Below are 16,050 nucleotides of genomic sequence, written 5' to 3'. Positions count from 1 at the left end.
CTCCCCAGACAGCCATTTTGCTTTTTTGCATTTCTTTTCCGTGGGGATGGTCTTGATCCCTGTCTCCTGTACAATGTCACAAACCTCATTCCATAGCTCATCAGGTACTCTATCTATCAGATCTAGGCCCTTAAATCTATTTCTCTTTTCCACTGTATAATCATAAGGGATTTGATTTAGGTCATACCTGAATGGTCTAGTGGTTTTCCCTATTTTCTTCAATTTAAGTCTGAATTTGGCAATAAGGAGTTCATGGTCTGAGCCACAGTCAGCTCCTGGTCTTGTTTTTGCTGACTATATAGAGCTTCTCCATCTTTGACTGCAAAGAATATAATCAATCTGATTTCGGTGTTGACCATCTCTTATGGTAAACAAGGAATTAGGATGTTAACAATCAAGGAAGCTGGATTACTTCTGGATATCTAGATGCATATGAAAGAAATGATTTCAATAAGCCTGGACACTTGTATCTTACCATACAGAGAAGATCATCAAATCTCTTTATGTGAGGGATCTTTTTCTTAATTATTGTAACCTTTAATAATCAGATTACCTGCCCCTTGCTGCAAACTTGTCTATAGTCTGTCTCCTCCCCTGCCTCCTCAGAGTCAGCTGTCTCAAGATCACCTGACATACTGTCTCCTGGGCTCAAGACCTAACATTCCCACCAAATAAAACCTAATTCTCAACTTTGAGCTCGCATTTTTTTTTTTTTCAGCTGAGAGTTATGTCACTTATTACTTAACACAGATCATTATTTCCTTTGTTGATCATCAGATATGCATTTAGGGCATCATTTTCACAGGCGTTTGTCCATTCCCATACACACTTTTGGGCTTCTCAGGTGGTAATTGTACTAAAGAATCCACTGGCCAATGCAGGAGGCCCAAAAGACATGGGCTTGATCCCTGGGTCAGGAAGACCCCCTGGAGGAGGAAATGGCACCCCACTTCAGTTTTCTTGCCTGGGGATTCGCATGGACAGAGAGACCTGGTGGCCACAGTACAAGGGGTCACAGAGTCAGACATGACTAAGCGTCTAGGCACACACATTTTTAAGCCAGTGTTCACTGCTGCCCCTGGTTTATTTTCAAAGAAAGCTGTGATGGAAATACCTTCAGGCTCCTTGTCTCTGAAGTTGGAGGTCCCTCACCTGCAGGCAGGTGGTCACAATGCAAATCATTTTGTGAAAAGCTGTGTCCCCCAGGCTGCAGAGAGGAGTGAAAATGAAGTACTCAAGGTATCATGGGGCTCTCCAGGTGGCGCTAGTGGTAAAGAACCCACCTGCCAATGGGGAGATGTAAGAGATGCAGGTTCCATCCCTGGGTTGGGAATATCCCCTAGAGGAGGCCATGGCAAGCCACCCCAGTATTCCTGCCTGGAGATGCCCCATAGGCAGAGAAGCCAATGGGGCTACACTCCGTGGATTCGCAGGGTTGGACAGGACTGAGCGACTTAGCCTGCAGCAGGCAAGGTATCTTCGGGAAGAATTCTGAGAGCAAAGCCTTCCAGCAACTCAGGGCCCCCAGATGATTCCCACCAAGCAGTCACTCCCCATCTCCCCTCCCTAAAGGGCACAGATATCAGGCCTTGGAGGGCCACACCCATCCTAGAAGGAATCCCTCCCCAATCAGGCAGACATTCTTTGTTTCTAGAAGTTCCCGCCCTAAATCCTCCCTTCCTGAGGTCTCAGGAGTGCTGAGTGTGAGGCTGCAGCTCTTGGCTCATGGACCTGAGTCTTCCTCTTACATTGTTTCAAAAACCCTCACAGGCTGGGTCAGGTAACCTGGTAGTTCTGTCCTTTATCTCTCACGAATTGTACTGTGGCCTGCATTCTGAAACGCAAAAAGAAAGGAGAACTAGCAGGGGTGGTCTGCAAAGAGAACGCAGGAAAGGTAAGCACCAGACACAGGATGTGATTAGCATATCAGGTTAGTCTTGATTATCTGCTACAGACCAGGAACCAAGTGAAAAAGGATCTCTGAAAAAGGCAAAGAGAAACAAGAAAACTATTTTTTCTCAATCATTGCAGCACTTGCAGACTCAAGTGTTGTGGATGCCTTTAAAGTTATTTTCTTAACACCCAGATGTGAGTTTGTGACAAAATATCCCCAGAAGAGACACAGAGCTGGAGGAAGAAGAGGAGGAAATGGCAGCTTCTCAGGTAAATGTCCTGTCCCAGGTCTGGGGCTGTGTCTGCTTTTCCTCCTGAAATGCCTGGACTGAAAATCTGCAAAACTTCAATTCTCTGCTTCTAATTTTTCTACCTAGGGTGTTTGTTTTTCCAGTTTTTCTTGTATTGAAGAAGACTGACTCTCTAGACTGTTTCTTCCTTATGTCCCAGAGCCCGTTATCCAATGTATGTACCCTGGCATGGTGAATTCTCAACATGAATTAGTCAGTTTCAATGTTGAACATATTCCCTTTGTGAAAGACCAACACAGGGAGGCATTGGTATAAGGGATTCTCAGTGGAATGTTGTTCTGTGTTGGGATCCTAGGGAAGTAAGGGAAATGCCATGATGAGTTTATATCTGGATGTAACTTCAGGTCTTTAAAACAGGAGCAAAAGGCAATGCCCTTGGAAATAGAATGAACTCAGTGGTCCAGAATTTTTCAGAAGATTTTCAGAAATAAAAAAATGTAGTTGGGACTATCCTCTTCCTCTGTGTCGATAAGAAAGACTTACTAATTAAATGTGGCATTAGGCTACATGTCACAGGTGGTATATATGAAGTGAAATTTGCTTAAAACTAACATTTTTTAATGATAGATTCAAATCATGGTTTCTGTAATATTGCCAAAATACCCATGCAGTAATAATGAATTCTTCCATGTACTTCTAACCCCATGACTCTGATGTTCTCTGGTTTAGGTACTTCTGTGAGATTCCCATGTAATGGAGCTTATGTATTTTCCTTTTGTCTTTAACAAGTGCCTTGGAAAGAAAAAGTGAGGGATGTGCCTAAACTTTTACAGTTAATGGGGGAATCCCATATGCTCTTAGTTTTCTCTTTGCTTTGGAAGATGACTGTGTTTAGTAGAGATGCTGGGTTTGGGGATTGGGAGTTTTTGTCACTCAAGCCCAGGTCTGATCATTTCCAGGTACACTCCATGCTTACATCACAGAGTCTCATCACATTTTCTTATTTTTCAAAATGTTTATAAGAATCTTATTAGTGCTAATTTATATTCAATTGTATTAAAATTTGAGCTATTGCTCTTTGCAAATGATACAGATTTTCAGGAAATTAAAAAATTCAGAACCAGAGCTCTATTTTACATCATTGTGTATGTCTATATCCTAGTTTATTTAAAGAAATAAAAATAATATCATCCTCATGTATTTATTTACATTTTAATAAGTTAAAACATTTTTTATGTTATTGACATGACAACTTTTCTCTATTAACTATTAATAATAAGTATATAGTCCCATTTAAGTATGTCTGTGTCCATAAACCTGTTAACATGATTTGATTGCTTTTTTCTTTCTTTTTCTTTTTAAGATTTCCTGGAGAAGGGAATATCTCCCAACTCTAGTATTCTTGCCTGGAGAATCCTAAGGATAGAGGAGTTATCATTTCTGTTGCACATTCAAGAGTCTGTAAAAACTGTCAGAAAGATATACAGTGTATACTAAATAGTTAAAATGATTCTTGGTGCCAAGGTTACTATCCTATAAGACCTGTAAAATCTGTAAAAGACTTAAAGTTCAGACTTAAGTATGAATTCTTCCCTACTATTCTACTTTGTTGCTGTTCAGAATGGTCATTCGTGGAGCAGAATTTGCAACATTACTAGTTCGAATAAGCTTAGTAAAAATGGGGCACATTTTCTTCACTCCAGAACTCTTGGATCAGAATCTGCTTTTTAAAAATGTTTCCTGTTTTTTGGTAGACAATTTATTCTGGGTCACACAAGTACAACACTCAAAAATAAATATGCCAGGGTTGATCTGATTACATTATAATTTCTCTTCCACATCAGAATAGGTTCTTGTGAATCATATCCTCTTTTCTTGAGGTTAAAAATATGGTAGAAAATGTTACTGTGTGATACTGGGAACTACACCAAATCAAAATCAGTTCTCTGAAATTGCTGTTTTCATTTAGGGTCACATTAGGAAGTCTTCACTTGGCCATATGACAGTCAGTCAGTCAGTTCAGTCATTCAGTCATTGGTCGTGTCTGACTCTGCGATCTCAGTTGTGTCTGATTCTTTGTGACCCCAAAGTACATGGCATCTGTACTTTGTATTTCAGGGATGGCTGATGTTCCAGGACGTGACCATAGACTTCACTCAAGAGGAGTGGGAATGCCTGGACCTCGATCAGCAGGAATTGTACAGGGACGTGATGTTAGAGAACTATGGGAACCTGGCCTCCTTGGGTGAGAATAACTGCTTTCCAGAATCCCTTATCCACCACTGGGTTTGGTTTCTAGAATGTCTCCTGGAATTTTCTGCTTCCAACAATAGCTTCATATCCCTGCTTTCTAGCAGGAAATGGGTATTTGTGAGTTTAGATAGAAAGCCTTCATGGTGATTCTGTATGATTCTAACCTTTTTCTTCCTTGATGTAATCTGCCTCCTTCACTCTAGCCTAGTGGTGATTATATCAGTTCCATGGTATTAAATAGTGACACCTTCCTCTTAAAATCACATTTACACTACTTACTTGTGCCTTGTAGTACTTGACCAGAATCTCAGGATCTGATTTTTATGTATTTGTTAGTGTTGTAAGGGTGCTTTCAATAAAGTATTTGGGGAAATCATTCTCTAGGCTGTATTAACATTCACCCATGTGTTCTCTTCTCACCCAAATACATATTGGATTGGAAAGTGATGAATCCCTGGCAAAACAAATATTCCTTTCTCTGATGAATAGGTCTTGTGGTCTCTAAGCTGGACCTGGTTGCCTTTTTGGAGCAAATGAAGAATCCCTGGGATATAAGGAGAATGGACACAACAGCCACATACCCATGTAGGTGTGAATGGATGGAGCTGATGACTCAGGTGAGAGGTTCAAGGAGCAGTGAGGAAGTCATCCTTTGTCATGTGCCTTGGGAAGATGTGCTTCAGTGGAAATGATTTTGGAGAACTCTGGGTTAATTTCTGTTGCTGTCATAGACGACATTGCCTGGCTTATTCTGCCTCTCAATCATTCACGAATTCAGCTCCATGTTTACTCTTCTCATTCACAGTGAGAATTCAAATTCTCTTCTTGGCTTGTGACAACTTGCATGAGTTGGCTGCTCTTTCATTTCTTGGGGTTCCTAGCAAAACTGTGTCCATTGATGAGTAAATATAGGACATTTTTTTTTTAAGTTTGTTTCTACCTCTAGACAGAAGTGTGTGAGTGGAGTTGCAAACAACTGCCAAAACTCTAGGAATAATGGGGACAGAATTTTTTTTTCTGATTTATAATTTCTAAAACACTGGAAGCTACAAATATGACCCTATGAATTTCAAACTCAAGTCATTTCAGTGTATAAAGCAAAACATCTGTAAAGTGAGAGAATACAAATCTCAGGGTTACTTCAATGTTTCACTTTTCTTTATGTGAACTCATTTTAAATATCTGAAGTGTAATTGCTGCAGTTCCTCAATGGTAAAATACTTTATTCAATTAACTCAAAGATTTTTAAAATAAATTGGCATAATAGCTTAGAACATTTTCCACCATATTTCTAATGGTTGTTTCAAACTATTAACATTTTAGATCATTTGAAGAAGTCCTTTTCAGTCCTTTAAATCCTTGTTGGAGTGTAGCTGTTTTACAATGTTGTACTCTTGTACAGCAAAGAGAATAAAGTATATGTATAAATAGCCAATCTTTTTTAGATTTCCTTCCATTTAGGTCTCCACATGGCACTGAGTAGAGTTCTCTGTGTTCCCAACATATTTTTTTAAATTTCACTTCTTATTTAATTGCTTAAGACTTTATTAACTTATCTTGTTTGTTATCAGCTTCCCCTGACTTTATTAATTTATCTCATTTGTTATCAGTTTCCGGTGGCCCTCAGTTTCTAATTAGTTGCATGTCAATATCATTTATGATTTTTAGATACAAACATCTAATAGAATGTGTTCCAATAAAAACACAAGTGGTAAGAAGTGGATTAAAGAATTTTAAGGCACCTAGTATTTCTGAAAATGTTTGGTGTCTCCATTTAAGACGACTTAGGGAAAAGGTAATCATTAGACTGCGTGTCTCCGCTTCATCTAGCGGTTCTTGTAGCTTATTTTGCCCCTTCCTCTGCACCATACTCTTTGTCCTCTCATTTTATTACATTTTCTGTGTTTGTGGTCTCTGCCCTGAAGGCTGCAGGATCCTAGTTCCTCTTGTTCCTTGTGCCTGCCCCTTATGGGGTCAGTTTGGTCTTGAGGTTTGTGCCCTTATCCCCTTGATGGGTACTTGATTGCTGTGACCCAAGCCTGCCCTGGATATCGAGGGGAGCTTCCCCTTTGCTCTGTGGTTGTCACTGCCCTGTCTGGGTGGGGGGGTCTGCTCCCTGGTTGGTGAAACAGAGCCTCCAGATCTGTTTCTGTGATTGTGATCTGTGGTCGAGGCAGGTGGGATTGGAGCACACCCACTGGGAGACAAGCCACTGAGGATTGCTCCTCTGGGGATGTTCACCTCGGGGTGTGCTCTGTGTATCACCTTCATGCCTTGTGTGAGCTCTCATGTCACCCCGTGTTGGCACTGCCCTTCCCCCCCACCCAACCATGGGTATGCTGGCACATGGTCCTGGGGTCTTTCAGATGTTTTCACCAGGTCACCAGCATAGATCCTCATACCCCCTTGTGTATGAGCCCACAAAGTTTACAGTTGCTAAAGCTACACCTGCTGTGACTGGGGGAGCCCTCCTTATCCTTCAGATGCTCTGTAGGGGCTGAGTTGATAAAGCCGGTTATGGGTATAAAAGCATGGTTAGTGCAGCTGCGAGGAGAGACTTCAGCTTTTCTTCCTTAACCCTGGGGCTAGCTGTGCTTTCAGCTCCATCTGTGCGTGTGGCCTACCCAAAGGTGTCTGCTCCAGAGGCTTCCCCAGAGCACAGGAGTCTGCTGATGGTGGAGGAGGTGCGTGGGGGAGGCCGTGGTTGGGGCTCAATAGAGCCCACCCGGGTGGTAGCCCTTCCTAGTGCCAGGAATGAGGCACCAACACAGGGGGAGAGGAGCTGCAATGGGCTTCTTCCCTTTGGGCATCACCGATGGCGCTCTGCGCTATGGTGGTTCAGGCTTCCTCCACATGCATTCCCATGTGTAGAGCTCCTCCCTCACTCCCATCCCCTCAGGATGTTTCCTCACAGCCAATTGAAGTCCTCTGCCTGGGTCTGCTCTCCAGACCCCACATTCCAGCACCCAGCCCTTGTCTGCAGTGGTGGACAACCTCTCAGGCTGGGTGGGCAGGGCTGAGGTCAGCACCCTGTGTAGAGGCCTCACTCTGTCCTGTTCCCACATGCTGGCTGCCGTGTTCTCTTCCCAAAGAGAATGAGGCTCCCCTTCTGTCCCAACTGAGTTCACACCAGCCCCAGTGAGGGGCTTCCCCGGAGGTGGAGCCCTCTTCTGTCTTCAGATCCCCCAGGGTTGCAGGTCCCATCCCTCTCCCTCTCCTCTTCCTTCTCCTTCTTTCTTTGGTCCTACCTGGCTCAGCAGGAATCTTTCTTGTCCTTTTAGGTGTTGTAGGTCCTCTGCTAGTGTTCAGAGAGGGCGCTGTGAGAATTGTTCCATTTGCAGATGTATTCTTGATGTGTTTGTGGAGAGAGATGAACTCCAAGTCTGCCTAATCCTCTGGCATCTTAATCCTTGTGTCCCTATTTTCTCTAAATCTTTAAGGATATTCACTCAGAATAGTACATAAGAAAACTTTTATTTGGTATCGTTCAGCTGTGTCTTCTCACAACACCCGTGGTTTGATGTCAAAGAATCCAAGGTTTGAAAATTTAATCCAAAAAGCAAACCTAGGACTATATGAAAGAGCTCACCTCAGAAATGAACATTTAACCAAAGACTGGAGATATACAAGGGTATGTGAAAGACTGAGAGGATGTTTATATGGACATAAAGAAATTGAGACCATTTCACATAATGTGGACATGACTGACAAAAGAAATGAGCAATGTGAGTCAAATTGGGGAAAACACCCATTTCAGTCATCAACATCTGCAAAGAAGTGTATCTTTGTAAGCGATGACTTACATCAGTTTTTGAAACATACACATTCTCTGAGGGGAAATGCAGAAAATCTGGAAGGTCATCCAATCTCTACTCCAAATGCTCATTCAAACCACTCTGAACATAGACTTCAATTACACATACATTCAACCACGTCTGAAAAGGAGAAGTTTAAAAATGATGGGGAAAACTCACAATATAATCAATTTGAGGGATCTGTAAGCAACGGGTCATTATTCTTCCACCAACAGATAGGTTTTCTCCATTCCAAAATGTGTAATGTTGATAATAATGGAAGAGACTTAATTCAGCCATCACTGTTTGATACATATCGTGATAGGGTTAATATGAAACAACTTTTCATGTGTAATTACATGACTCGGGCCTTAAGTAGGAGCTCCAACCCCAATAGTTACCAGAGTATTTATGATGGAGCAAGAAACTCTTCATGCAATGAAATATAACATTGAACAAGACTCTGATCTCATGAAACATCAGGCAGCTCAATCTTCAGATAAGGATTCTAAAAGTAATAAATGTAGGAATATCTTTTATCAAACATCAGGTCTTCCACTAAATAAGAGTACACATACTGGAGAGAAGACTTACAATTGTACTGAATATGGTGATGTTTCTAATCAGTCTTCAGAACTTATTCAACAGCAAAGTATTCAGAATCCACAGAAAAACTGCATGTGTAAGAAATGTGAGAAAGTCTTTACTAATGTACTCAATCTACGTAGACATAGGAAAATTCATACAGGATGGAAAACTTTCAAATGTACAGAATGTGGCAAAGTGTTTAATCAGAGTTCAAAACTTAGTCAACATTGGCAAATCCATATTGGCAAGAAGCCTTATAAATGTAAGGAATGTGGCAAAGACTTTTGCCAGCATTCAAGGGTTACTTACCATCAGAGAGTCCATACAGGGGAGAAGTCTTTTAAATGTAAGGATTGTGGCAAAGCCTTTAGACAGTGCTCACGTCTTCATAAACATCAGGTAATTCATGCTGGAGAGAAACCTTATAAATGTAAAGAATGTGGAAAAGCTTTTAGTCAATATGCAACTCTTACTAAACACCAGCAAATTCATACTGGAGAAAAGCCTTATAAATGTAAAGATTGTGGCAAAGACTTTAGCCGGCTCTCAGGTCTTATATACCATCAGAGAGTTCATACTGGAGAGAAGCCTTTTAAATGTAAGGAATGTGGCAGACTTTAGCCAGCACTCAAGTCTTACTTACCATCGGAGAGTTCATACTGGAGAGAAGCCTTATAAATGTAAGGATTGTGGCAAAGGCTTTATTCAATGCACAGGCCTTACTTGCCATCAGAGAATTCACACTGGAGAGAAACCTTATAAATGTAAAGAATGTGGAAAAGCTTCCAGTCACTATGCAACTCTTAATAAATATGAGCAAATTCATACTGAAGAGAAGCCTTATAAATGTAAGGATTGTGACAAAGACTTTACCCAGCACATTGGTCTTACCATCAGATAATTCATACTGGAGGAAATCTCATAAATGTAAGGAAACCTGCAAAGGCTTTAATCAGAGCTCCACCACATCATTCCACCACACAGGACATCAGAGAGCGTGTCCTGGAGGGAAACCCTAATAATGAAATAAGTGATGGAAGAGGTTTGTCCTAAACATACAGTTCAGGAAACCCAAGATTTTTTATATAAGAAAAATATGGGATGATGTAAAGAAAATATAGAAAAGTATTTATAAAAATCAAATCTAAATATCAAGAAATACATACTAGAAAGCATTTCATAAATCCTGTTTTCTGAAGTTCCTCTTAGGGAGAAATATTGTAGATAGTCATTCATAGTTAAAATAGAAAATTGATGTTAGTATGGATCACAAGATGAAGAGTTGATGTTTAGCAATGTACAGTTACTAGCTATGTATGTTTGTTTATATTGACATGATTTGTGATTATTTGAAAACCAAAATGAATGTAATTCAATTCTCAAATTACTCCATGCTATGCTTCATTTCTAGTGTGCATGCAGTTATGTTTTTGATGCTTGCTACCTCAAAGATGAGAGAAGTCCTTCTATCTAGGAAGAAAACATTATATTTTTCTCCATTATAAGATTAAGGACACAATAATGTAACATGTACAGTGAACATCTAAATGGTGGTGTTTGTCATTCATGTCGCACATCCCTATAAGTCACCATGATGTAAATGTTCAGGGAATAATTCCACATATTAAAGTAAGATGTACATTTTCAATAGTTATGTCACTTGCTTTTAAAGTAAAATACAATGACAGTTCACTAAAATCTTGATGTATTTTATAGTATCAACAGAAGTCATGAATATCAGTTGACATGTTTCAATTAAAAACATCTCTGCTACCCTAGAAATGTACAGAAAACCCTTCCCAGAAAAGTCATGTAATTAGTATATGTCTTGTTTCTTAAATGATTAGCCTGCCTTTTATAACCATAGAAATCACAGTTCTCAGATCATTGTATCAGAGGAATGAATATCATTGTTTATGCTTATAATCTGTATTTTTATCAAAGTTACATAGTGGAGTGTAAAAGGTTTTATTCTGTATGTGATAATCATACACGTTAATCAGTAAAACTGAATGGTTTCTTGTGTAAACATTGGTGTGTAGTGAATGAAGTGTTAGCCTACCAATTTAAGGTTGCAGGAAAGAATACCTAACAAGAAACTCTTTGGTAGCATAGAAGGGTGACATCTGTAACAATTAGTTTCCTTACTGCCCTTAAGTTTCAAATCATTTGATCATGTATTTCCCATCATTTCTGCATTGTACTTTTCCCCCTCTCTGTAACTGCAGGGACACTGTGACGGTTCTAATAAGGATTGTACAGAGGACTGTTGAGAGCCTCCCTGACTGCTCTGTGCTGGTGCTGCCTCAGCGTCTGTCTGGGAGCAGGCAGCCTGCAGTTCCCTGAACTCACACCAGCCAGTCCTGTGAGCACCTCCACTAGATGACCCCGTTCCTTGAGACCAGCAGTCTTGCTGAACCCCAGGGCCTATTCACAGGCTCCCCTTCAATGACACCCTTAGAGCACTCACCAGAATCCTAGTCCTTTTGGTCTGAATGGACCCAGCCACACTCAGCCTGGGGAGCCCACAGCATTTCATCCAGGTTCTCTTATAAAAACCTGAACCCCAATTACTGCCTCTTTCTCTGTTCAGTTCTATCCTTGACCTCACTCAGAGCTTGCTGATAATTCTCTCAGGACCTAGAGTCATAAACTCACCTGCTTCAGTTGTCCTTTGTTCTTCTATTGAGCTAAGTAAGACTTCTCATGGGCTCATTTAAGCAAATGTAAATTTAACATTTGTCACAAGAAGAATAATTAAAAGCCATGATGGTAAAATTTTGAATTAAGATTTATAAAATCTTACCCTGTTTAATTCTTAGCATAAGTTTTTGTAAGGCTTAAAGGAACTGTTTTCTCATGGCTTTGACATACACTGAATGCAATATATAAATATCTGAAAGTGTATATGTTATATAATTTATATAACATATTTATTTATTTATTGAATACAATAACAATAAATAAATATCTGAAGGTATAAATGCTAGCAGTGAGAAAGTGAAAAGGAACATATGAGTGTATGGATATTAGTACACATACTTAAAGTAGAAATGCTAGATCACAGCTGGTCATTTCAGAATTGCAGATGATTTACTAAGAACTGCAAATCTTACATTTGTCAGTTAATCTATTTTGTCTACTATTCTTGGAATTCATTTCCTTAAATGTCAGGAGGTCACGTTTTTTAAGGAACTTCCACATTGTCCTCCCAAGTGACTGCACCAGTTTGTATTCCTTCCAGCCATGTAGGAGTTCCCTGATCCCCAGGCCTCTTTAGCGTTTATGATATTATTAGTGGGCTTTTTGCTAGTTGTTATTCTGACTGGCATGAGATGATACATCATTGTAGTTTTGTTTTGCATTTCTTATTATTTAGCGATGCTGAGCATCTTTCATTTGCCTCTTGCCCATCTAAATGATCAAGTTGCCCCACCCAGGCTCAGCAGTTGTGGAGCACAGGCTTAGTCTCCCCAAAGCATGTGGAATATTCCCGGACCAATCATGAGGCCCATGTTCCTTGTACTGTCAGGTGGGTTCTTAAGCACTGGGTTATCAGTCTTTTTTTCTTCTTTTGAGATGTATATATATATATTTGGAATATAACTGCTTTACAATGTTGTGGTAGATTCTGCTGTACAACTTCATCAATCAGCCATAAGCATATGTATACCCACTCTCTCTTGACCCTCCCGCCCACAATTTCCATCTCACCCCTCTGGCCATCACAGAGCACTGAGCTGAGCTCTCTGTGCTATACAGCAGCTTCCCTCTTGCTCCCTATTTTACACATTGTGGTGAATATATGTCAAGGCTATTCTCTCAATTGGTCCCCCTCTCATTCTCCCTCTGTGTCCACAGGTCTATTCTCTGTATTTGTGAAAATATTGTATTAACATACATATATATGGAATCTAGAAAGTGTTATTGGTGAACCTATTTAATGAGCAGGACTAGAAGTGCAGATGTAGATATTAAGCTTTTTTATATCAGGCTTTCAAGGCATAAAATACATGGACGATCATTCCATGCATTTTGCTATGTGAAGGAAGCCCATCCGAAAATGCTACAAAAAGTAGGATTTTTACAACATGGCATTTTGGTGTAGGTAAATGTTCTTATGTGCTCAGTTGTGTCTGAGTCTTTGGGACCCAATGGACTGTAGCCTGCCAGGTACCTCTGTCCATGAGATTTCCCAGGAAAGAACACTGGAGTGGGTGGTCATTTCTTTTTCCAGGGAACTTCCTTACCCAAGGATTGAACCCACATCACTCCGGTCACCTGCATTGGCAAGTGGATTCTTTACCACAGAGCCACCTGAGAACATAGTTGGAAATGTAGAAGAGATTAAAATGGTCAGTGGTTGCCATGGGTTGCAAAGGAGGGGTTATGAATATCCTGAGTTCAGGACCATGAAATCATTATGTTAAACTGTTTAAATGGACACAAGTTATTATACATTTGTCCAGATCCGTAGAGTCAGTCAGTTCAGTTGCTCAGTCATGTTTGACTCTTTGCGACCCCATGGACCGCAGCACGCCAGGCCTCCCTGTCCATCACCAGCTCCCGGAGTTGACTCAAACTCATGTCCATTGAGTCGGTGATGCCATCCAACCATCTCATCCTCTGTCATCCCCTTTTCCTCCCGCCTTCAATCTTTCCCAGTATCAGCGTCTTTTCCAATAAGTCAGTTCTTCACATCAGGTGGCCAAAGTATTGGAGTTTCAGCTTCAACATCAGTCCTTCCAATGAATATTCAGGATTGATTTCCTTTAGGATGAACTGGTTGGATCTGCTTGCAGTCCAAGGACTCTCAAGAGTCTTCTCCAACACCACAGCTCAAAGCATCAATTCTTCAGTGTTCAGCTTTCTTTATAGTCCAACTCTCACATCCATATATGACTACTGGAAAAAACCATAGCTATGACAAGATGGACCTTTGTTGACAAAGTAATGTCTTTGCTTTTTAATATGCTGTCTAGGTTGGTCATAACTTTCCTTCCAAAGAGTAAGCATCTTTTAATTTCATGGCTGCAGTCACCTTCTGCAGTGATTTTGGACTCCCCCAAAATAAAGTCTGCCACTGTTTCCACTGTTACCCCATCTATTTCCCATGAAGTGATAGGACCGGATGCCATGATCTTCGTTTTCTGAATGTTGAGCTTTAAGCCAACTTTTTCAGTCTCCACTTTCACTTTCATCAAGAGGCTTTTGAGTTCCTCTTCACTTTCTGCCATAAGGGTGGTGTCATCTGCATATCTGAGGTTATTGATATTTCTCCCAGCAATCTTGATTCCAGTTTGTGTTTCTCCCAGTCCAGCGTTTCTCATGATGTACTCTGCATATAAGTTAAATAAGCAGGGTGACAATATACAGCCTTGATGATCTCCTTTTCCTATTTGGCACCAGTCTGTTGTTCCATGTCCAGTTCTAACTTGATTCCTGACCTGAATACAGATTTCTCAAGAGGCAGGTCAGGTGGTCTGGTATTCCCATCTCTTTCAGAATTTTCCACAGTTTATTGTGATCCACACAGTCAAAGGCTTTGGCATAGTCAATAAAGCAGAAATAGATGTTTCTTTGGAACGCTCTTGCTTTCTCGATCCAGAGGATGTTGGCAATTTGATCTCTGGTTCCTCTGCCTTTTCTAAAACCAGCTTGAACATCTGGAAGTTCACGGTTCATGTATTGCTGAAGCCTGGCTTGGAGAATTTTGAGCATTACTTTGCTAGCGTGTGAGATGAGTGCAATTGTGTGGTAGTTTGAGCATTCTTTGGCATTGCCTTTCTTAGGGATTGGAATGAAAACTGACCTTTTCCAGTCCTGTGTCCACTGCTGAGTTTTCCAAATTTGCTGGCATATTGAGTGCAGCATTTTCACAGCATCATCTTTTAAGATTTGAAATAGCTCAACTGGAATCCCATCACCTCCAGTAGCTTTGTTTGTAGTGATGCTTTGTAAGGCCCACTTGACTTCACATTCCAGGATATCTGTACACATCCCTAAAAGAGGAACATAAAGTGAAACTAGAAACTTTACTTAATGTCTATGTAGATTTATCAGTGCTAACAAATATACCTTCAGGTGGGGAAAGATAAGTAGGGAGATTGTCTATGTGTGGGAACAAGATGTATATGGGAAATCTCTGTACCTTACTCTCATTTCTGCTGTAAAACTGAATCATCTAAGATATTAGTACTGGTACATGCACACTAAATATTTTTTAGAATATATACTATTAGAAAACTGGATATGCTCCTATATTTAATTTTTCCTTAGTTATCCTTTAAAGATGTGAGAAAATAGAACTCTTTAAAAAGAGCAGAGAACAAACTATAGTAGATGATTCATAAACCTAGAAATACAACCATGAAGTAGAGCAGCAACATTTTTATGTGTTGAAAGTGAAAATGAAGTCGCTCAGTCATGTCTGACTCTTTGCAACCCTATGGACTGAAGCCCACTAGTCTCCTCTGTCCACTGATTTTTCCAGGCAAGAATACTGGAGAATGTTGCCATTTTCTTCTCCAGGGGATCTTCCTGACCCAGGGATCAAACTTGGGTCTCCCACACTGCAGGCAGACTCTTTACCATCTGAGCCACCAGAGAATCCCTTTCATGTATTAATTTATGGGAAAGTTCACTTATGACCTAACACTGATCCTTATTTCTTTGGTTGGCCATCAGGTAGCTTTAAGGGCATCATTTTCAAAGGCATTTGTCCCTGCACATACACACTGTTAACCCAACGTCCACTGCTGCCCCTGGTTTATTGTTAAAGAAAGCTGTGATGGAAACACCTCCAGGCCCCTGCTCTGAAGTAGGATGCCCCCCACCTGCAGAGAGGTGTTCACAGTGCAAAGCATTTTGCGAAAAACCTGTGTCCCCAGGTTACAGAGGTGAGTAAAAACAACAAAAAACCTAAGGACTCAGGCCATCTTTGGTACAATTCTGAGAGCAAAGCCTTGCAGGAACCCAGGGCCCCCAGGTGACACTCACCCCTCCCCTCCCCTCCCCCAAGGGCACAGGCACAGGCCACACCCATTCCAGAGAGAGCCCCTCCCCAGGAATCAGGCTGACATTCTTTGTTTGGAGAAGATCCCGCCCTCAACCCTGGCTCCAGAGCTCTGGGGCAGGCAGAGCTGAGGGCTCCAGCTCAGAGCTCCTGGAAGCCGGTCTTCCTGCTGCGTTGTTTCAAAAACCCTCAGAGGCAGAGTCAGGTAGCCCGGAAGTTGGGCCCATTGTCTCTTGTGAATTGTTCTGGGCCCTGC

At 41.0% G+C, this 16,050-nt stretch overlaps 2 protein-coding genes and 1 pseudogene across 2 annotated transcripts in view; all 3 read left to right on the top strand.

Annotated features, from left to right (window-relative positions):
- LOC123330292 (zinc finger protein 501-like) overlaps positions 1-16,050 on the top strand; it is an 85,852-nt gene that overhangs the window by 33,555 nt on the left and 36,247 nt on the right. The gene's annotated exons all lie outside the window — the stretch shown is intronic.
- The window catches only part of LOC102390926 (zinc finger protein 420-like), a 30,791-nt gene continuing 16,393 nt past the window's right edge, over positions 1,653-16,050 (top strand). Inside the window, exons 1-4 of the mRNA XM_025270186.3 lie at positions 1,653-1,894; positions 2,087-2,163; positions 4,263-4,389; positions 4,887-5,014. Coding sequence (XP_025125971.3) covers positions 2,149-2,163; positions 4,263-4,389; positions 4,887-5,014 — 270 coding nt within the window. The 5' untranslated portion in view covers positions 1,653-1,894; positions 2,087-2,148. The remainder of the gene's footprint in view (positions 1,895-2,086; positions 2,164-4,262; positions 4,390-4,886; positions 5,015-16,050) is intronic.
- Positions 7,890-10,158, top strand: LOC123330293 (annotated as a pseudogene).

Source organism: Bubalus bubalis, chromosome 18 (assembly GCF_019923935.1).
Source record: "Bubalus bubalis isolate 160015118507 breed Murrah chromosome 18, NDDB_SH_1, whole genome shotgun sequence".
Taxonomy (NCBI): Eukaryota; Metazoa; Chordata; class Mammalia; order Artiodactyla; family Bovidae; genus Bubalus; species Bubalus bubalis.
This window is presented reverse-complemented; position numbering and strand designations above follow the sequence as displayed.